Source organism: Anas platyrhynchos, chromosome 10 (genome assembly GCF_047663525.1).
Source record: "Anas platyrhynchos isolate ZD024472 breed Pekin duck chromosome 10, IASCAAS_PekinDuck_T2T, whole genome shotgun sequence".
NCBI classification, from domain to species: Eukaryota; Metazoa; Chordata; class Aves; order Anseriformes; family Anatidae; genus Anas; species Anas platyrhynchos.
The window spans coordinates 8,264,221-8,285,467 of record NC_092596.1 but is presented as its reverse complement, the minus strand read 5'-3'; the positions used below and the strand labels follow the sequence as shown (position 1 = coordinate 8,285,467).

At 49.3% G+C, this 21,247-nt stretch overlaps 2 protein-coding genes across 4 annotated transcripts; one reads left to right on the top strand and one right to left on the bottom strand.

Annotated features, from left to right (window-relative positions):
- Positions 1-1,797: 1,797 nt before the first annotated feature.
- On the bottom strand, positions 1,798-4,414 carry LOC101794354 (DNA-directed RNA polymerases I and III subunit RPAC2). The gene is made up of 5 exons (XM_038184089.2): positions 4,263-4,414; positions 4,079-4,176; positions 3,594-3,670; positions 2,526-2,608; positions 1,798-1,980 (listed from the first exon to the last, which is right to left on the bottom strand). The coding sequence occupies exons 1-5, from the start codon at positions 4,356-4,358 to the stop codon at positions 1,933-1,935; spliced, it is 402 nt and encodes a 133-aa protein (XP_038040017.1). The 5' UTR covers positions 4,359-4,414; the 3' UTR covers positions 1,798-1,932.
- On the top strand, positions 4,406-19,513 carry VAMP7 (vesicle associated membrane protein 7). Of its 3 annotated transcripts, XM_038184088.2 has the most exons (9): positions 4,422-4,512; positions 4,794-4,858; positions 7,338-7,496; positions 10,482-10,539; positions 11,103-11,240; positions 14,492-14,582; positions 15,148-15,215; positions 16,659-16,751; positions 17,338-19,513. In XM_038184088.2, exons 3-9 carry the CDS (start codon positions 7,351-7,353, stop codon positions 17,383-17,385), a joined length of 642 nt encoding a protein of 213 aa, XP_038040016.1. In that variant the 5' UTR covers positions 4,422-4,512; positions 4,794-4,858; positions 7,338-7,350; the 3' UTR covers positions 17,386-19,513. The 3 variants fall into 3 exon arrangements, with proteins under 3 accessions (XP_027312169.1, XP_038040016.1, XP_005012011.2); XM_027456368.3 differs by lacking the exon at positions 4,794-4,858 and having other exon boundaries at positions 4,406-4,512; XM_005011954.6 differs by lacking the exons at positions 4,422-4,512; positions 4,794-4,858 and adding an exon at positions 5,285-5,415.
- The last annotated feature ends 1,734 nt before the right edge of the window (positions 19,514-21,247 follow it).

Here is a 21,247-nt window from a genome sequence, read left to right as displayed (position 1 = left end):
CTCCCAGGTGCCTCCTGTTACAACCAACATCACAAAATTTGTGAGGGGAGGGAAGAGAAGGGAGTTATCAGCTGGAAACAATGTCCTTTTAGAGCTTTTATGTTGTGTTGGCATTCACACGGCACCTTCCCAGCCCTCAGGGGTCTCTGTTAGGGTACAATAAGCCCAGGATCAGCGCATTTCAGCTCAAAAAGAAAGCAATGAACGTCAGAAAAGGGGTGCATGTGCAGCCTCATTTTATCTGCTCATGGAAGAGCTCCCTGCTGCCAGCTCCTGGCCTTCGAGACCTTTTTTAAGGGTTGTCCTCCGTGACACCTGGGCTGAGAGGTCACAGGTGGATCTGGTTTATCCAAACCTCCTCCCCGACCCCGCCAGGCCAGGAGGATGAGCCAAAAGCAGCAGGGCCACCACAGCCACCTGCTGGAGGTGTGGGGGCTTTTTGGTAGGGGCAAGGTGAACCCATCACCAAGCAGGGAGGTGAAGGAGCCTTATTACCAAGTGCAGGGTTCAGCTGGCCTCAGGACCCAACGCCTGCCAACACAACCCCACCACCAGCCCGGCAGAAAGCAGGTCTGTCAGTTTGTATTTGAGAGAACAGTTTTCTGGAGAAAACCTGACATTTTACCTCCTCTGCGTGTTAATAAAACATGCTGGCGTTTGAAAAGGAGAGGCTCCGGGTGTTTCTTATTAAGCAGCAGGGGGTCTGCAAAGTCTGCTAAATACTTAATTGGGTGCCAGCAGGTTCCTTTGGTAGCGGCAGACCTCCGCGGGAGAGACAGAGGTGTCCCCCTGGGCAGGGCACAGTGGGAAGGTTCACAGGCCTGCACCCCAGCACGGAGCAGAAAAGCTCCTCTTATTTCATGCCACATTAGGCTGGATGAAAGGCTCTCCCCCCTCGGCCGGCTGCCAGTGGATCCGAATGAGGCCAGGGCTCCAGCACTGCGCTCTTCAGACCTGCTCACGAGGAGCAGTCTCGGCTTGCAGCTGCCTGCATTCCTCAGAGGTTTAAAGAGGAGAAAGTGTTGTGTTTTTTTTAATTATCTCACCCCCAAATGAGCAGAGGAACCATTTTATAGTGATCTGTTAACAAATAAAGACTGGCTGTGTTACTGGAACGCCTCCAGAGGAGGGCAATAAAGTCATTAAGGCAGGCAGGTCCCATGAGGAGAGGCTGAGGATGCCTGGGATGTCTCATCTGGAGAAAAGGAGGCTGAGAGGTGACCTCGTGTCTCTCTGCAAATTACCGAGGAGGGGAAATGGAGCAGGAGGTGCCGGTCTCTTCCCCCTGGTCAGCAGTGATAGAGCACAAGGGAACAGCACAAAGCTGCCCCAGGGGAGGCTCGGAGTGGGCATTAGGAAAAATTTTTTCACTGTGAAGGTGGCCAAACACCAGAACAGGCTGCTTGGTGAGGTGTTTGATGGCCTACAGCTGTCAGTGTTCAAGAAGAACTTGGATAATGCCCTCCTCAATACACTTTAACTGCTGTTCAGCCCTGAGGTGGTCGGGCAGTTGGACCCTACCTTTTGGGTCCCTTCCGACTGACCCAACTCTTCTAATTCTGACCTGTTGGAGTCAGGAGTCCCAGGGCCAGTAAGAGGAAGATTTCGATCAGGAGAGGGTGCTGCCTCTCTCAAAGCCTGGCTGTGCACAGCACTCTGCTCCCGGGGACATTGGGGCAGCCTAGTTCTGCCACCTGACCATCCCCAGCAGAAACCAGCAACATTTAGAGAGGGGAAGACATAAAAAGTGAAAGAGCTGCCTTCTAGGTACCATTCACACAACAACAACTCCACACATCAAACTTTATATACTTTATTATTAGAGAAAATACGTATTTGCAGCAAAGTAGTCATAAAAAAAAGCACCTCTTGACACAGGGAATTGGACACACAGACATTACACACATCCACGGGGACTGCCAGCCCCGATTGCTACTGCATCTCTTCCTCCTTCTGGGCTCTGTATTCCTTCATGCTTTTCTGCAAACAAGAACAAAGGATAAAGGTTAACAGCACGCATCTGAGCAACTCACACATCTCTGCCCCTGCCCCACTCTGTGCTGTGACTTCTCTGCCCAGCCCCTGGGAAGGCTGCAGGACCCAAAATGCCCTGACAAAATGGTCCAGGTGCTTTCAGAAGCAACTGAGCCCTGCCCCTGTGCCCAGCTGCAGGAGCGCACCCTACAGAGAAGCTGTGCAGGCGCTGGCATCATCCTGCTGGAGACCCTGAGGCTGCCCCTTTCCTTGGAGGGGACAATCCAGCACGCTGGGAGGACGCAGCAGCTGCAGCTCCACCTCTCAGCCTCTCTGGTGCTAAAACACACACAGCAGAGGAAGCGCTCAGAGGTGCACAGCCCACAGACTTGGAAACCCACAGTCCAACCAAGGTCAGGCAGAAAATGTCTGAAAAAAATACATTTTTTTGTGTGTCAAAAGTGCCTACAACATAGTTCTCAGCCCCCTCCTTTCCCCTCTGAGACCAAGAGACAGAAAACGCTCCCCAGCTCTTCAGGCAACAATCTCACCTCAAAGGTGTTGAGCACGTGCTGGCAAACTCCCATCAGGTCAGTCAGCCCCTTCCGGAACGGCTCGACAGCAGGGAGAGACCCTGGAGGAAAGAAAATGCAGTAGTGAAAGGGGGGGTGGCTGAGGACCTCTCCCTCATCACTGCAAGGCAGCGCAGCTCTCACCGAGTCCCTGTGATGGGGAGAGGCTCTCACACAGCACCCAGAAACGTGCCCGCACCCTCCTGCCTCACAGCCCAGCCCAGCAGCCTGAAACCTGACCTCAGAGAGGTGGTCTGCGCCGTGCAGGAGCAGCAGACACTTACCCTGCGGTCAGTCCCATGAGGAAGAGGTTGTTTTGGCAAGGCTAGACTGAGCAGGAATTAATTTTTAAGAAATTAAAGAGTCAGCAAGCGCAGACTGACTGCTTTGCTTCCAGGAACTGGCTTCTACGGATCCGATGCTCAAGGGAACAGCCCCATGGGGAAGGAATGAAACAACAACACCCCTCCAGGCAGCAGGCAAAGCTGCTGGGTTGGGGTGCTGGGAGCAATGAGCGAGTGCCAGAGGCTCAGAGCTGTCAGTGCTACCTACTACCAGGGGATAAAGTCCTCTTTGGCAGGCAAGCCAGTGGGATAGCTCAGACAGGGGAAGTTTTTCAAGAGAGCCTCATCCCATAGCTGGCAGGGAGAGGGAGGAAGGAGCTATCCTGCAGCAGCCAGGTATGTCAGCTCTGTTTCCAAACCCCACGCTGATTTACAGATGATCAGCCCCGACAGGGAGCAGCAGATCTGTTTCATCCTTTTGCTGCCATTCAGGGCCTGCTGCCAGCCAACCCAGACACCTGGGCCACAGGTTCCTCAGGCAGGATGCTGCTCAGCTCCGCAGCTGGGAAACACGAGCTGCAGTATAAAGCTCAGGGCGGCCTCCCCAGCTGAGCAACAGGGCACAGCAGTTGCAGATGGCTGGCAGAGAAACGAGAGGAAAGTGCTGCTCTTTGTTAGAACAACCCAGGGCCGAAACCTGACCCAAGCAGGGGGAATTTCCCCCAGAAGAACCCCAGACATAAAGAGAACCCAGTGTCCGTACCTCTGGTCTGGATGCGGAAGTTGATCTTGCTTTCCGAGGGGTGGGTGATGCAGTAGCCACAGAACTGCACGTCGGGGCTGCAGGAGGAGAGAGAAGAGAGCAGTGAGGGCCAGGCCTGCCCACGGCACAGCTCGGGGAAGCCAGAGGCTCGGGCCAGCCAGACCTGCTGGGGTTGACAGAACCAGGGTCTCACAGCAGGGGTACGCTGACGGGGAGCAGCCTGTGTGACTTTATTCGTGTTCTCCACCTCGCTGCAGCTTTGCAAAGGAAAAAGGCGCCCAGGCACCAGCCTCGCACCACGGCCAGAGGAGTTTTAACTTTTAACCTTTGCCATATCAGACGTTAAACTTCTCCCACAGCTAACCACGGAGGAGCAGAGAGAGGCAGCCGTTACCCAAGGGCCAGCGAGCTGGGGGCCATAAACAAGGCAGAGCCACCCCCAGAGCCCCCCAAACCCCCCCATCGCCCCCCACCCCCCCACTCACTTCTTCATCACCATGTACCGCAGGGAGTTGCCCAGCGTGTGGTCCTCGTCGTGCAGCACGAAGGTGACGCAGCTCCCGTCCGTCCCATCCGCCTGCACCTGCCGCAAACGAGGTAAAAAAGGAGGTGAAGCCCAGTTGGGGTGTGGGGGGGGTGCCGGGGAGCCCCCGCCGCGCCGCCCCTCACCATCTCCAGCGCCGCCTTCCTCTCGCCCTCCTCCGCCATGTTGCGCCGCCGGACTACAACTCCCAGCGTGCCCCGCGCTGGGCTAGGGAGAGCCATCCAGGACTACACGGTGGGACTACAACTCCCAGCGTGCCCCGCGCGGCAGGAGGGCCTAACGGGGGCGCCGCCACCCGCGGGACTACAACTCCCAGCGGGCACCGCGCCGCAGACCGGAAGCGCGTCGTGGCGGGGCGGAGGAGCCGGGCGGGCGGTGAGCGGCGGGGCCGTGAGGGGCCGTGAGGGGAGGGGGGCGCGGGGGGGGCTCCTGTACCCCGAGGGGGGTTATTTTTGATTTTTTTGAGGAAAATTCATATGTTCTCTGCCTGGTAGGCGCTGCCTCACGGCGCTGGAGGGGCCTGGAGCGGCTGCGCGGCCGTGAGGGGCTGCTCGTGCCTCTGTGGTGATAACCGCAGTTACCCAAGGGTTTAATCGCTGCCTGCCCGCTCAGCTCTGTGGTGATTTTTTTTGTTGTTTTCGCCCCGGCTCCTTCAGGTGGAGGCAGCGGCTCCTGCAGGACGCCCCCAGGCAGCTCCAGCCCCCGTGGGCCCCGTCTGCAGGTGGGTGGCTCCGGCCCCGCGTTGCAGGCCTGTGGTGGTGCGGCCTGAGGGGCTGAGGGGGGCCCTGGGGGGGTTGAGGGAGGCTCCCTGAGGCAGCAAAATGTTTTGGGACCTGCCACTGCTGTGCCTGCTGTCACACAGGCAGCGTGTGGCTGATGCAGCAGGTCAAGGCTGGCTTAAAGTGATGGATGCGCCAGCTTGGCCCACCTGGGGCAGGATTTTGGGGAGCTCCAGGCTGGGGGCAGCCCCTCTGGGGGCAGCTCTCTGTGCACAGGCGGCCCTAAAGCCCTCTGGGTGAGCTGTGATATGGCAGGCAGGGAGGAAATGCTGTGGTCAGGCGTGTGAGAGGCTGGCAAATGGCTGGGTGCTCTGCTCGTCATATGATGTGCTGCCTGCCCGCTGAGCTCGGGGGAGCGATGTGAGGAAGGACGGGGCGCTTTGGAAGCGGGTTTTGAAGCTGCTGTAAAGCACCTGGAGCAGTGGGGTGGGGGCAGCGCTGAAATGTGAACACTGGGAGGGTCCCTGCCTCAAACGGGGCTTTGACGTGAGTGCTTGAGGTAAGCTCTTAGGCTCCAGTGAGTGGCTGCTCGGATACATTTGGTTTGATGGCGATTCTTTTCCTCCCTAAGCCTGTCAGTCGCTTTCTGAGCCCGTGGGAACTGTTCTGCTCCTCAGTGTGGTGTGGGAATGAGCTCCGGAGGATGCGCTGTGGGAACAGCCGCTTCCTTCTGTGGGACCTGTCCTTGAACTTCTCAGTTTTGTGTTAGAAACGGCGAGCAGTCACAGTTTTCTTCTCCGTTTGTATATTCTGTGCCCGCAGTGATCTCCAGGTGGGCGCTGACATTGATTGGCCTTAATAAGCACTGGCTGTGCCTGCCTGCAGAGATCCTCCTAGATCCGGGATGCGAAGCGGTGGGGCTCGCTCGCTGTGTTGCTGACAGACAGACTCTCTGCTAGAGGGCAGCTGTGAGCCTGCAAGTCCTGGGCTGGGGGAGGAAACCCAAACCTGGCTGTTTTTTACCTCTCTCTGCTGCCACTTTTAACCGTGCTGGAGTTCCAGCCTGGAGGGGAGAGGGAGCAGGCAGGGGAACACCTCTGATTCTTCAGCAGTGAGAGGGGACTGCTGATGTGGGTGCTCCTCATCCTCCTCCCTAACAGTGTGTGCTCCAGCTGGGTGTCAGTGCAGTTGTTAAAGTCCCTGAGCTGTGCCCAGATGAGGATGGAGCGGGGAAACAAGCAACGTGCGGCACAGGGAGGGCAAGGGGAGCTGTCATCTGGTGAAGAACAGCAGATAAACGCAGCGTGCTGCCTGTGCTCCGAAAATAGGCCTTGCTCTGAGGCGGGGAAAGTGAGAGGCCGGCCATGCAAAGCAGCACGAGGGGCTCCCCCGAATCCCTGGTGGAGATGCGTGGGGCTGAGAGGTGCCAGGTGTAAGGCAGGGGAAGTGAAAGCAGCAGCTCTGCCTGAGGGGGGGCTGCAGCCCAGCGCTTCCTTCCCCCCGCAGTTATTGGTGTGCTTTTGTGGTACCAGGCAGGAGCAGCAGAGAGCAGCTTCTGTCTGCACGGCGCGGGGCTTTCTGGGTGTCCTCCCTCCCCCCCCTGCTGACACCGAGCTCTGGCAGTTTTTCTAGAGCGTGCTGTGCTGGAGCTGCGTGCTCTGAGGGCTTCTGCTGCTCCGGTTCCCCCTTGGCTTGCTGTGGTCTCTTCTCAAACTAATTCTCTGCCTTCTGCTCCCGTAGGCGGTGCTGGCCCTGAGTTTCTTGGTGCTCCCAGCTGGTTACAGATTGGGGATTAACCATGGGGTGTCTCCTCTGGATTAATCCACACCTTTATGCTTTTCCCATCTGATCTCGAGCTCTCACACCCGCAGGAGGTTACCTGCTGCTGGCCGAGCCTGAATCCCTACGGCTCTGGCTGACAGAAAGCAGAACCATGAGCCCTGGTGCACTGCTTGGTTGTCTCTTAACTTCATGGTCTTGCTTGTGGTTGGTTTTTCTACCCGTGGTCTTTGGATCCTGAAGCTGAACCTGTTGTACTTATTTCTGGAGAAGTCTCCAAGCTTTCGTGTTGTGCTGCAGCAGGCGTGCAGACATCCCGGAACACAGAGATGGCGCAGTACAAGGCAGGTAGAGTCAAGTGCGAAGTGGAGAAATGAGACTGCATTGATTTATTGCTTTATTTTGGTAAGGTCTAAAGTCTTTCCGAAGCAGAAAAGAGGCTGATGGAGGTACTGAACCAGGCATCAGTCACAGCTGTGGTCTGATGTGGTTTCATAAACGCTCTTCTAGAGGTCGTGGTAGTGTTGGTGGTGTTGTGAACAGAATGTAAAAGGGAGAATGAGAGAGGTTTCCTGCTAACACACCCCATTGGAGCACTGACCGCGCTCCCTCCCGTCATGCTGAGGGCTGGGAGGATGTTGTGAAGGCTGCAGTGTGTTGTCTGCCAAATAACAAACCAAATTCTCCTGTTCTTATTTCCAGATAACGTGAAGTCATGGCTATCCTGTTCGCTGTTGTGGCGAGGGGCACAACCATCCTTGCCAAGCATGCCTGGTGTGGAGGAAACTTCCTGGAGGTGACAGAGCAGATCCTGGCAAAGATACCTTCGGAAAACAACAAGCTGACCTATTCACACGGGAAGTGAGTCGTGTTTCTCTTCTGGGTGTTGGAGAGCCTGGCTGACGTGCGGGAGGATAGCAATACATGGAGGCAGCGAAACTGAGTTCTCAGCAGTGTGTCTGGATGCGTTATGTTAGTCTTTCCTCTGGGTTTGCAGAGTAACCAGGACTTGAGCTTAGCTTAAGAAATGAGTCCCAGGGCAGCTGGCATGAAATGAAGTTTCCTGTCCTTACACGGCTTCCACAGTGAACGGGAGGGTGCTCAGCTGTGGGTGTGTATTTGGCTTGTTGTGTCTGCTGGCTTTTCCAGTGCTTTAGGCAAAACCATCACTCACCTCAGAGCAGTTGTGCATCCTGGTTGCTTTAAGGTAAGTCCCACAGGTTGTTTCTCCAAAAGGCAACCTGAGCTACCACAAGCCCAGTGTCTGGGACAGGCGTTCAACTCGGGCTTGTACAGATCTCTGAACAGTCCTTGGCTGGTGTTGATGGAACACGTTAGGTTTAAACCCTCCTGGCACTCTGCTGATTTATTGCATGTGAGAAGTAAATAAGTTAATGTGCTGATGGGCACACTAAAGAAAAGGGCGGAGAAAACAGATCCAGCAGCACTGGATGCTGTGTCAGCTGTCTTTTGAGTTAGCATTGTGGTTGGATTCTCAGTATTGTCCAAGCTGTTTTCTTAAAGCTGTTTTGGCTGCCTGAGGATTCAAAAGATAAGAATTTAGGCAGTCTTCCTTTGCCTTTCTCTGCCTTGGGACCACTAAGAGTCCCCGTGGAGGAGCTTTCTGAGGAGGCTGCCTGTTCTGTGGTCTAAAGTACTTTGGATGCTGAATCATTTTCTACTGTAATTTTCAGGGAATGGTCATTTCCTTTTGTGTTACCTTCGCCTTGAGCGCTGCTCAGCCAACTACAAAACTGAGCTTTAGGAGTGCCACGGTGTGTTCTTAGAGCTGAAAGCTGGAATTGTGGTGTAGAGGTTGATTCTCTGTGCTGGCAGCACTGAGAGGCAGTTAACTGATGCATCTACACTTGCAAAGCGTGCTGTGAAGTGTATAATCTTTGTGCTCACTACTGAAGGCCTCCTTAATGAGGCTCCAACAACTGTTGCAGAAGATCAGAGCAGCTCGCAGTGTGGTTGTTCTGCTTTGCATTGTGCTGCTAAAAATCAGCTGGGGCCTGTCTGCAGCTCTGGGTGTCTCCTCTGCTGATGTTCAGTCTCTTCTGACAGGCCTTCTACACCGTCACTTTTCCTGTGCTCTGGAAGAACGCCCTCCTAGGTCAGAATCTGCCAACCCTGCCTCCCCGCTGGCAGAGGGGAAGGAAGAGTGCCTAGCCATGTCTTTGGGCACAGCATTCACTGATATCTTCCACGTGCATGCTTTGGAGCTGGCACTTTCTTCCTGTTGTCAAAAAGCAAGGATTTGGGTTTGTAGAGGTGCAGAATAGGCACTCTTTCTTTTTTTTCTTTTTTTTCTTTTTTTTGCATGATCACAATACCTGGACAGATCGTCACAGCTTTAATGAAGCTGAGTGTGCTCAAGGAGTTGTTATTCTTCCTGTCTTCAGAGATCTGCCTTGTCAGGGCCCCAGCCAATAGGCTAGAGAATTGTACCATTGCCTGTCCTGGGTGATTGTTTTGCAACAGGAGAATCTTCTTCTTTTGCAACAGGAAAAAAATAGGCTTATATTCCATTTCATGAGGGTTGTTGCCATTGGTTGTTGGTTTTTAGAAGAACTTCTGGGTCTTTCATGTAATCTCCAAGGAAAATCAGCCTTCTAGCATCAGGAGTTCTGGGTGGTGTTCTGTCTCTGCTGTTAAGATCCTTCTACAAGTCACTGGGGAGTCCGTAAGGCAGTGCCAGGTGAGCTTTACCTCTCCCTTCAGAACAGAGGGGCAATACCTGTAGGTATGGAGGGATTTTTTTTTGAGAAGTCAGCTTAAGGACAGCAAACTATTCCTACAGCATGCTCCCGAGGCTTATTTCAGTGTCCAGTTATTCATATAATATAAACCCTGGGTTTTAAAGCTACAGAGCTGCATCCTTAAAGCTGTACAATGTAACTGCTCTGCAGCAGTTTTTTTGCAGCATTAACTCCCCTGTATTGTAAAGGCTTTGTGAAAGGGTTCTGCAGCGGGTGGTGAAGGGACAGTGTCAGGAAAACAACAGCTAAAGCCAGTGAGTTGGCAGCCAGTGAGCTGCTCTGAGCAGTTCTGGTTTGCATTTTGTTGTGTATGAACTTTGCTTGTTTTTTTCTTTTTGTCATGTGCCTCGAAACAACAGCCTGGTTTTACTTGAAGAAGAAGATCCTGCTTTCAACCATGGGTTGTTTGTTTTGCATTTACCTAACGTCTGGTTGCACCACACCTCCCAAGGCATTAACGCAGCCACGTGCTTCAAGCCAGTTTGCCCTGATCACTGCTCTGTCAAATTGTTTTTCTTCTGTGGCTGCTTTTGTTTTGTAGTCTTTGCAATAAAAACTTGAGGCAGTGCAAGGTGGTCATACAAACACGGCTAAAGCAGCAAGGCACTGTTGTAATGAGGTTCGTTAAAGTATTTAACTGGCCTGTCACTCCAATCAACTAATCTCTCAAGCTAACTATGCGTGGATGCTTGGATACCCTGAAGAGGGTTAGACAGGAATCTTACTGCTGAGTATCCCATCGAGGTTTTGTTTTTCACAAGTAAGTAGCTGGAAGAACATGGAAGTGAACTTGTTTGGCAGCTGAATGCCCCCCAGTTACTGCAAAGCACAGGATGCTGACAAGTGCACGATGTCAGGGATCCCTTAACGTGTAAGTGGTCTCGCAGTGGAGCCTATAGGAATGGAGATGCTTAGGATCTGAACAAAGCTGGCTGGGGTATGTTGGCATCTGTGCCTTTTCCTGTACTGTAACTGGAATTTTCCGTTTTACAGCCCTTGAAGGCCCTACAGACGCTGGCATCTTCCAGAAGATTAGTCTTGTGGCAGCTTCAGATGACTTCTTTGTTTTTTTTCCTCTTTGCAGTTATCTGTTTCACTACATCTGCCAAGACAGGATCATATACCTCTGCATCACGGATGATGTAAGTATTTTGGGTACAGCTATTGCATATACAGGCTTTTCACAAGATTTAGCTTTTTCTGTCAAAGAAAAATCAATAATGGGTGCTAATTTGAGATGCCTTTTTTCCACTGGAGCTTTTAACTGATAGGAATGAAAACGCAGCTCTGATGGCTTAGCCTGAAACTCAAATGCACTGAATAGTTAGCCTGAAGTTAAGTTCTTGTTTTTCTTGGTTTCTCTCTCAGCAGCCCCAGTGCGTAGAATCTAGATGTAAAGATTGCTTTAGCATTTCTAGAACTGGAGTACAATGACCATTAAAAACCAAAAACTTCTCCCTCATTAGAAAAAGATACCAGGCACAGAATAAGAACTACATATATTTAAATAATATCTGCTTCCAGCTGATGTCCAGGAAGGTGCCTGGGATTTGGCTGCTATTAAAACCCCAGGATAACCAGTCAGATCCTGCAGTGTCGTGCATGGCGTGCCTGCTAGGAACTGATAACTGTGGTGTCTTTGGCTTCATGCCCCATACGCTTCATTATCTAACTGACTGGCTGTGGTCTGCTCTTTCCCTTTTAGGACTTCGAACGTTCCAGAGCCTTCAACTTCCTGAATGAAATCAAGAAGAGATTTCAGACCACGTATGGCTCAAGAGCACAGACAGCCCTTCCCTATGCAATGAACAGCGAGTTCTCAAGTGTCTTAGCTGCACAGCTGGTGAGATCTGTTGCTACAGGGGGTATTGCTCTGACAAGTTAAACTTCTCCCCAGAAGGTCTTCCTGTATTTGTTCACTTGTAACCGAAGTGCCACATTGAGACTGTAAAGCCAGGGGAATTGGCTGTTTTCCCTGTGTTCTCCCTACAGCTGAGTTGCTTTACTGCTTCAGTGATTATTATCCCCAATCCCCCCCTTTTTTTTTTTTTAGTGATGCATTCACTGTTTGCACCGTATAGGTGCACTTTAGATCTTAAAGATAATGTTTGAAATCTCAGATTTGAAATCTCAGGGCATCGCTGCAGTGCAGATGCAGTGAGGAAAGCCACTGTCTGAAAGGGAGCTGCCAGCAGTATAGTGCATCTTCTTGCCCAGTTCTTAAGAAATTGTCAGGTTTCAGAAGAGTTTATTCTAGCTACCCTGTGCCTGATTTGGGAATCCTGAAGGGACAGGTTGATCTGGTCTGGAGTCCCTCTCCAACTGGGAGTGCAGAGGAATTGCGTGCTTATTTCACTTGCCACAAGATCCTGGTACAGCCCTGGAGCTACATTCCCACTTTCAGAGAAGCGCTTTGCTTGCTGCTGATGTGAGGTGTGGCAAAGCCCACAGCTGCCAGATGAGGTTTCAAATACCAGTATTGATTTGTGTTTTATTCACAGCAGTGTATGGGTACAGCTTCTGAAGTATTTAAGTGCATAGCACAGTGTTTGCATTTTCCTTCAGCTTCTGTAGAATGAGATGAGCTGCATTTCAAAGACAGTACTGACTTTATGGGTAACCTGAGTCTGCAGACAACATCCTGCCCTACTTCAGTGGGGTTTTTTGTGCTGGAAAGGAGAGGAAAGGCAGAAAGCAGTTGCTCTAGGAAAGAGAAAGGATGCTCTTAAAATACAAGGTTTCTGGTAGTGGCAATGTTGTGGTTCCTGCTTATCCCTGCTGTTTGGTTTGCAGTGGTAAAGTTCAAGCACCTGCAAAGAAAAGAGTCCTGTGGAAATGTACAGGCTTGGTCGTGGTTGCTCGATGTAATGTCAAATTAGAGGAATGAAGTCAGATAGGAATAGAGACGGAATAAATAACTGCCCTGTGACTCATGATCAATAATGTTATTAGTGCACAACGCCTCAGGCTACATGGCCTGCAAGAAAAGTGTTTTTAATCTTGTTTAAAGTTCAAGTCACACTTCTAAGAGTTCGTAATTGACTACAGACAATTTCGTAAGTTGAGCAATACTATTTTTTGGAGACCTGTCTGAAATTAAAAGGAGGATGTCCTTGGAATATTGGCTTTCAGAGCCAGTACACAGGTTGTATCTGGGGCAGCTACAGCTGGCGCTGTACACAAGGTGTAGGAGGATCCTCGTTTGCTTTGCTGTGACTGGTGAGCATGTTAGTGTTGCTGCTGCTGTCCTCAAAGCTTGTTTTGTTTTTTTCCTGTTGATTTGCTAAAAATGCCAAATTTCATGATATTCCAGGTGCAAAAGGAAAAGTCCTTTGCTGCTGGTCTGGGAGCATAGCTTGAGTAAGTGCAAAAACCAAACTTAATAACGCCCTCCAGCAGGAATAGTTGCATTTTGGGATGCAGGGTGTAGCTGGGGGTTTTGACATGGGGGACCCTGAAGGAAGGATTTGCACTCACACTGTTACTTCCTGAAGCTTGTACTGGAGTCTGTGAAAAGAGTCGTTTGTGTTGGTACCTTCAATGACGAGCAGAGGTGATTCAGAGCATGTAAAACTGCACGTAGTTTATTGCACAAACTATTCTTTGGCTTACGCAGCAGACAGAAAGCAGTGAATAACAAAGCCAGTGTGGCTTCAGAAGAGCCCAAGGAGTTGTGCATAATAAATTAGATTCAGTCCTATCATAGATAGGAAGTTCGTTTTTCCCTTTCCACCAAGCCTTGATGTGTGAAACTGAAACTCCCCGAAGTGATGACTTGTCGAAATGTGATTCTGGGCTGCAGTAAGCCTAATGAATTGCCTTATCAGAAGAGCCATGGTGGTATTACTCTTCTAAAAATCCCAGCCTTTCCATCTCTCTAAAGCACGGAGTAGAGCTGCTTTCCTCAGGTTTTGCATATTGATGAATTCCAGGCATCGACTGATAAAGGTTAAGCAGTAACAGAGAGCTGTTCCCTCAGGTGGCTCTAAAACTCGCTAAGCTTAGAGCCCCTAACGATCAAAGGCCTCGTAGTGCAGGAGCAGGGCTGTATCGAGGTGGTTACAGAAGTAACTTGAGGATGCTGAGTGTGGAGGAAGAGACCATGTGGCAGTTCAGAGATCATGCTACTACTCAAGTGCTATCGCTGTTGATTATGGCATGAGCATATGGACACCGTTAGAAACTGTTGCTTCTTCCCATGTGGTCAGAAATGGATGCAAATTGAGCGCTTATTGGGGAGAAAACTGGGGTTTAAGAGGCCACACGGGTTGTCATGAAGTACAGCAGACATGATGTCCTGGTCTCTGCTGTCAGCAAGAGTGGTCTCTTATTAAGAGGTGCTTTGTGAAGGCCTTCAGATAGGAGTGCAGTGGCTGCAAGTGTAGAGCAAGCTGAAGGTTTATCCATGAATTTTGTGAGAGAGACCCGTTTCCCTGGGTGAAGGAGACTTAGGGAGCAGGGCAGTGGAGCTGTAGCCAGTGTTACTTGACTGCAGAGGACCTGCGAGGACAGCAGACTTAAAGTCAATCCAGGAATAGCAGAACGTAGTTATCTGATACTGACTTCACCTCAACTCCCCTCTTCTGCTTCTGCAAACATCGTGAGACTCCTTTTACGCTGGGGATGTTGGCTGGTGCTTCTTCCCCCTAGCGACCCACCAAAGGTTCACTGGTGACCTGCTTACATCTTTACAGGAGGAGCAGTTGGGCAGCTCATACCGGCCATCCCAAACACTGTGTGGTATTTGCAGTTTACAGGCCCCCTCTTCTTCTTTGTCAGAGCTCCTGCTTGATGCTCACCTACAGAGAGACGCGTTCTGCCTTGCGTGTGAAGTTACAGGGCTCTCCTGATATGTTTCACAGAGGATTATAGAAGGTCATGACAAGTTCTGAAGTATTACAAAGGCAACAAAATGGTGTGTGGGAGTGGGAACAGTGTCCTAACTTCCCTCGCTGCAAACTGATTAAACCTTCAGAAGAGACTGTTACTTTTTGGGCACTCTGGGAGTTGCAGGCACTTGTCTGCTGTCTTCCCTTTTTGTTTGAAGTGCTGTGTGTGCGATGCTTGCTGTCATTGACTATTTGTTTGTTACAGAAATACCACTCGGAGAGCAAGGGCACTGACCAGGTGGCGGAGACGCAAGCCCAAGTTGATGAACTGAAAGGAATCATGGTTCGAAACATAGGTACCCGGCTTCTTCTTGTGCCTCCCCTGCAGGGAGAGTTGCTGCGAGCAGAGCTGGTGGTGGGCTGTCCTCTCCTGACAGAATAAACTGGGGAAGAAGGGGCTGAGGAAGCTCGGAGTTTATGAGCTGTTAATTGTGTTGGATTTGGTACAGGGTGGCTCATGGGGGCAAGGAGCACTGCTTGATGGCACTGCAGAGCTTGCAATGGGGTGCAGCGTGCTCTGGACTTGGTCTCTTTGTCACTGTGGCCTTCCTGCAGCTGCTTTGAGGAAAATGTTCTCAGCATTTTGTCCCGTTAAGACTTTGGACTGGATTTGGACAACTCTGACCACTTAAAAATAGAGGAGTAGATCTGGGACTGACCCAAATTGAGTGGGCTTAGTCCCAAAGCATGTGAGATGTGAGACTGTTCCTTAAGCATCATTGCCTGGCAATCTGGAAGTGTTGAGGACCACTTCTTGTCTCAGACACCACTGCCAAGAGCTCCTGGCTTGCACTTGAGCTTTGGGTATCAGAATCCCAGTGCAAAAAGCTTCTACCTACCAATTTTTCTTTCTTTCTTCAGACCTCGTGGCACAAAGAGGAGAGAAGCTGGAGTTGCTGATTGATAAAACCGAGAACCTCGTGGATTCGGTAAGGCTGGGGAAGAGCTTTAGAAATGGGGAAATTGGGGCCCTGCATCCGTTGTGCTCATTGAAGAGCAGCAACTAGAGCTGCTTTTAAACAGACACCGAAGCATCAAGATACAAAGACTCCCTGTGTCAGAAACCAGTCCTGTCTCATTTCCACCCTCCTTATACCTTCTACCCACTGCATACCAGCCTTCCAGCTCCTTAACAGAATGAAGGAGTAAAGTAAGTGAGAAATGACTGAGGAAGCAAATTTAATGCAATTATAAAGCACATGCTATCCAGTAAAATGGCCTGGGCTCTGGAAACTTTTCTGCCTTTTCCCTAGGAATCCCTAGACCTGACTCAGCATCTTCCTCTGCAGGGTCCAGGAGAGTCCAGTGGGTCCTGTATGGGGTCTGAGGAGATGTAAATGTTTCAGAGCTGGCAAAAAAAGAGTAATGCTTTAAGAGAGAAACAAGAGAAGCTCGTGATTACCCAGTTGGGAATACTGTCCTCCAGCACTGGGTGTTTAAACCTCACTGCTTTCTCAGATAGTGACAGGAAGCGTCTGTATCCAGCAATCCTAGAAACACCTAAAAACTTCACAGCTGGGGAAGAGAAGTGTTCCCAAAGTTGAGGTGGGGGCTGAGCCTGGAAATCAGCTTTAAATTAAAATTACAGTTAGGGATGCAGTTCTGCTCGGTGTCACCTTATCTGAAAACGCTGAGGGGTGCTTTGTGGGGAAAACTTGAAAATAACCAGCAGAGTGTGCTGCTGAGCCAGCTCAGCACAGGTTCTGCAGCCTTTCTCTGTGCAAGCATCTTGCATGCATGTGAAAAACGTTACGCTAACGCAGCCTGGTGGGTGTTCAAGGTCATCTAGCAACCACTGCCTGTCTTGAACAGGAGAGCTGTGGGATATTGGGCAGACTCGGAGCAGGACAAGCATACTGGAGGAAAGCTCTAGCATTAAAGGGCTTGTTGACCAGCCTGAGTAGATAGGCTGTTGAGTGTAGGAAATATCATGAAGTCCTTAAACATTTTGGAGCACTTCAGTTCTCCAAAGTTTTCAGGTGGAATGAGAATCCAACCAGCGGTAATTCAAGGTAAACTAGTCCTTGTGGACAGCCTACAGACCTGGTGATGTTCTGTGTGCTTAATTCTCCCAAGCTGAGTGTGGGAGGGCACAAAGTCAAGCTGGTTCTGGACTTACTGTTATGCTTTTTTGTTTGTTTTTTGATGTTACCCCTAAAGTACTATGGGAGAGAATTTTTCTCTTGATGCCTGTTTGGCTTTGCAGTATTGTAACTGCAGGAATTAAATGACTGGAGGAGATAACTGTAGTGCTCTGGGTTGTTAGGGAGGCAGGATGGTGTGGGTGCATGCATCTTCATCTAGCTGCCTGGGATGCAGCTTTCTTTACAGTAGGTTCAGGAATGAAATAGCTGCTTTACTTTCTCTTGCAGTCGGTCACTTTCAAAACTACCAGCAGGAACCTTGCTAGAGCCATGTGCATGAAGAACCTCAAGCTCACCATTATCATCATCATTGTATCAATTGTAAGTACAGAGCTCTTAAGTCAGGTTTAACTACTGGAAAATGCCACCAGCATGTAGCTGTTGCATGCATGCTCGGAGTGGTCTTAGCTCTAAAACAAATGTTACGGTGGTTGTATGGGAGGTATGGAGAGAAGAGCATTGTGCCAGGCAGCTTTTCTTTTCTGAGGCAACAGGAAAAGCTTTCTAGACAACTTTGTCTAGCTTGTAAGAACCTAAGACATTAAGCTCATAGCTTTTTAGGCCTTATTTCTGTTGGTATTTAGTTAATTAACTCGGGACGGTGTACCTCCAGCCTGTAATAAATGCAAATGGTGCTAATGATGCTGAAGTGTAACTTCAGGTTAGATACGTGAAGTACTTTGTCAGCACTGAACCCTTTGCTGGAGGACATTTCTCATCCTGTGTTACTGCGTGGATGTGGAGGAGGAGGTCTCGGTGCAAAATTCTGTAGGGCATCTGACAAGTTATTTCAGGGTCTTCATAACATGGGGTTTCCAAACTTGTTTTGATTGCCAGGCCAAGTCAGTAGTTGGCTGAAGGACAGAGATTTGATTCTCTGCTGAACTTTACTGTTTTCTTTCCCCAGGTTATCATCTATATCATTGTATCAGCTGCCTGTGGTAAGCTTGCATAGCCAACCTGTGTGCAGAAGTAACCGGGAGCAGTTGGTGCTGGTCAGTTGGAGATGAGAATCACAGGAGTGTGAAGAAGCAACCTACAGAATAACTCTTAATCTTTCACTACTGACACCTTCTCATTCTTCATCCCTCCAGGACTTCAGACTTCTTTGCCTTACCACCCCAAACAGGCCCAGCTGGTCGCTGCTTCTGTGCAGCTGTAACCTCAAGACTGGGCTGTTTTAAATTACTTGAAGGGATTTTTGTTTTGTTTTTCTGTCCCATCTAAAGCCTTCTCAGCTGGGTAGGCAGTACAGCCAACTCTGGAGGGCACATGCATCCTTGCCCATGTGCCCCTGCAGCTTTGCACTTCCACGTGAGCGTGCAAGTGGAGAATCACGGTTTAGCAACCGTCCTACCCACAAGGATGGCACTGGAGGGTAGTTCAGGGTGGGCTGAGCCAAACTAACGGGAGAGACACGAGATGGATGTGTGCGTTTCCATTTCCCACAAATGGTGGAGATCCAGGTGCCCCTCCCTGCACATCTGGCCTCTTGCAGTGTTCCAGCATGTCGCGATTGCAAGTGCAATATAGGTAGGAAGAAAATGGCTTTAGGGCTGGGCTTTATGCACTGTAAGATGTAGGTGCTGCTTCTGTATGAAATCTCCCTTTTTCCTGGTGGTCTTTCTGCAGTTGGTAGGAGAGGGTGTTAGGTCACCTTGGCGCTTTGAAATGGCCTCCTCTTCATCAACATTTCTTACTCCCCCTTTAATTTGTGGCTAAATCAATACAGTTGGAGAGCGTTCCATATAGTTAAGGTTGCAATAATGCATATGCTTTGTCACCTATTATTTCTCTTGTTCTTTTGAGGTTGGACTAAAATGAATATTAACATTCTCACTTGTTAAGGTGAAGTTGGGGGGCCAGTCAAGGCCAGACTATCAATCTGGCTTAAGGTGTCAGGTATTAGCTGCTTGTGCTTCTACTCAGAAGGTTTGTGCTAAAAACTGAAGACAGAGAAGGAACGGAAGGCTGGAGTTGAATGGATGGTTACTTTCTCTATGGTCTGAAGCAGAAAAGCTCTCTCAGAGGATGTAGTAACAGGTATTCCTGTGTGCAAAAAAATAATATATATATATATATACCCAAATCTCCAAGGCTAATAACCAAATGTAGGATCAGGTACCCTGGTAATGTGCTGCTATCAAGAGTATAGGGACTGCTCTGCCTAGCGTTGGAAGCTGTGATCACTGTTTTTGTCCCATCTGGATATCTGAATTACCAGGCCACAAGCCCCAGACAGCCCCAGGACGGGGGCTGTGCAACAAGCAGGCGGGGCAGTGTGGTGGCTGGGAGTCCTGGCTGACTGGAAGAGAAGCTGTTGTTGCCTGGGGTGCGAGGAGCGTGGGGCTTCCATCTCATATCTTAAAGGATTATTTTCAAGAGAAGAAATGGGAACACCTGAAATCTCACAAAAGCATCAAGTGGTGTAAATGAGGAAGCTGCACTGCTTTGGCACAGGGAAGTGACTTGTAAGGGTGGGTGGAAGCTGTGCAGCTGTGGGAAAGGGAGGCTCAATTTGGTGACTAAACTCTGACACTTGGTGCCATGGGTTCCCTGAGCCCTGCAACACGGGCTTGCCACAGGCAGGACAGTGATGTTAAATGGCTGCTCCTTCACATGCTTTGCTTGGTGTATGGTACATTGACCTTGGAGCTTTCCAGCAGGTGCCAGGTAAAAAGTCTTCCTGTAAACTTGCATGGTTTTGGCTAATTTTACTGATGGCAATCAGATCTTGGATATCCAGAAAGTGCCAGTGGTTCTGATCAGTACTGTGGTCGCTGGCCTTGGTTTCTATTTTGTTTTACACCACTGTAAAGCAGAGAAAGACTTCCTCTTACCTGGAAGTGGATGTGGAAGAGAGCCCTTCTTCCCCTCCTTAGTATCCGTACAGCCTCCCCCCAGCTCAATGTACAATTGTGCATGTTTTAGGGATTGTTGATGTTACTGTGTTAATTTCTATGATTTGTTGTCTTATGTACAAACACTTTTTAATGAAGACTTCCTTTTCTTTTAAAGGATGCACTGAGATATTAGTGTAAAAACAAAGTTAACCTGATTTAAATAAAATTACTGTACAGAAAGCAGGTTTCCTTAGTTTTGTGAAAGGCTGCCTGATGTTCCCATGAAGTCTGTGTGTAATTTCTCAGCTTTGGGAGGATTCTGACTTAGCTTTGATGCAGGTGTTAGAGCCTGTCATGACTTGACAGCGGGTTTCTTTCTGATGATGGAAAGAATCTGCTTCTGCCTGGTTTTAACTTAGAGCATCTGTGAGTGCCTGGGACAGAGGAATGCTGAGAGATACAGGACAGGATGCCTGCTTGCTCAGGGCACTTGTGGGGGTGGAGGGAATATAAAAAGAAGTGATGATACGGGCAGCGGTGCTGTCACTTGGAAGCTAAATAAAAATTTGTGTGAAAACATGTTTTAAGGCAATTGTCAGCAACATGAGATAAAACCCCTGTGTTAGGCAAAATCCCTAATGATGGATATCTTTCCTCTCTCAGTCTTAGCCAGGAAGAACCCATCTTTTCTGGAAGAATTTACCATACTGTGCTGGACTGGTTTACTGCAGCAGCAGCTGGTGCCTAAGCTCCCTGCCTTGCACTTGAGTCTCCATGTTTAAAAAAAAAAAAAAGGGCAATAAAGCTTGGTAGCCTTTCATCTACCTCAGGAATGTTAAGTGGCTGGAGTAGTGTTAGGTGCTGGAATCAGACTCATGCATCGGTATGAGGGGGTTGGATTTCCTCTTAAACTTGCAGAAACTGTTGAAGTTCAGTTGATCGTTATCTTGGTGTGAGGTAAAGAAAACTTGTATCCTAACCATGGCTGCTAGGGCTTAGAGATGATACAGAATATCAGACTCTGAATGAAGATCACCTGCTCTAAGCCTGGCTGGGAAAATGAAAGGATTTATCTTGAATTAACATCTCTTTAGTCTGGTAGTTCTTAGAGCTGGGTTCTGTGCTTCATGCTCTTGATCTGGACCATATAGCCCTCCTCTGAGGAGGGATAATCATCTTCAAGTGCTTGTTGGTATCAGGTGTATATTGAAAATGCCCATGAATTCAAGCAGAAGCTAACCTCAGAATATGGGCCTGATTAATCTTTTGGCTTGCTTCTTCTAAATTAGCCTCAGCTCTGCCTAGAAACATGTATCTAAAACTGACTCTGTAGACAGCTGCCTTGCTGTTCACAGAAACAGTTTCCAAAAGCTGTTAAACTTTATCTACAATATAAAGTATTTAAACACTTTTACTTTCTCTAGGAAGCTTTTGTTCTTTATTTTCTATTAAGTACCTGATTAAATAAGTAGCAGCTGTCTCAACTTAAGAGGCTACAGAGAAATGTAGTGCATGTAAAATGCTGGCATGCTCTTAACTTTGGAATATAAACCCCAATAAAGACAAAAGAAAAATTCTACGTAAAAACAATAGAGGAATCTAGCTAAAGTGTTGCTAGTCTCTTATTTACTTTCCCAGTGCACAGAGACATAAGTCCAATGTAATGAGGTTTCCATTTTTTCCACCTGACAGGTGTTAAAAAAGAATCTTCTCCACAATGGAGAAGCTTTTACAAGACCATCCTGTAAACCTTCAAGGCTTTATCAGCGGTAGCAAGAAGCCTGTCTGTCTAACAGCAGTCATCTCTGGCCTTCTGGCATGTGGAGGGGAAGTGCTTAGATTCAGAGAATGAGGAGTCGCCTTAATTCATTCTTATTGGGCTCTCTTCTGAAATGCAGCTGTGCTCGTAACAAAAGCCTTCCTTTTTGCCCTTCCACTAAGCGGAACTGGCTTTGAGATTTACCAGGGGATTTC

Excerpts from the sequence above, each read along its gene's own strand:
- VAMP7 (XM_027456368.3), top strand. The coding sequence starts at position 7,351 with ATGGCTATCCTGTTCGCTGTTGTGGCGAGGGGCACAACCATCCTTGCC. Across the intron at positions 14,583-15,147 it reads AATCATGGTTCGAAACATAG|ACCTCGTGGCACAAAGAGGA; the intron begins GTACCCGGCTTC and ends TTCTTTCTTCAG. Across the intron at positions 16,752-17,337 it reads TCATCATCATTGTATCAATT|GTTATCATCTATATCATTGT; the intron begins GTAAGTACAGAG and ends TTCTTTCCCCAG.
- LOC101794354 (XM_038184089.2), bottom strand. The coding sequence starts at position 4,358 with ATGGCTCTCCCTAGCCCAGCGCGGGGCACGCTGGGAGTTGTAGTCCGG. Across the intron at positions 3,671-4,078 it reads CGGTACATGGTGATGAAGAA|CCCCGACGTGCAGTTCTGTG; the intron begins GTGAGTGGGGGG and ends CTCCTCCTGCAG. Across the intron at positions 2,609-3,593 it reads CTTCCGCATCCAGACCAGAG|GGTCTCTCCCTGCTGTCGAG; the intron begins GTACGGACACTG and ends TCTTTCCTCCAG.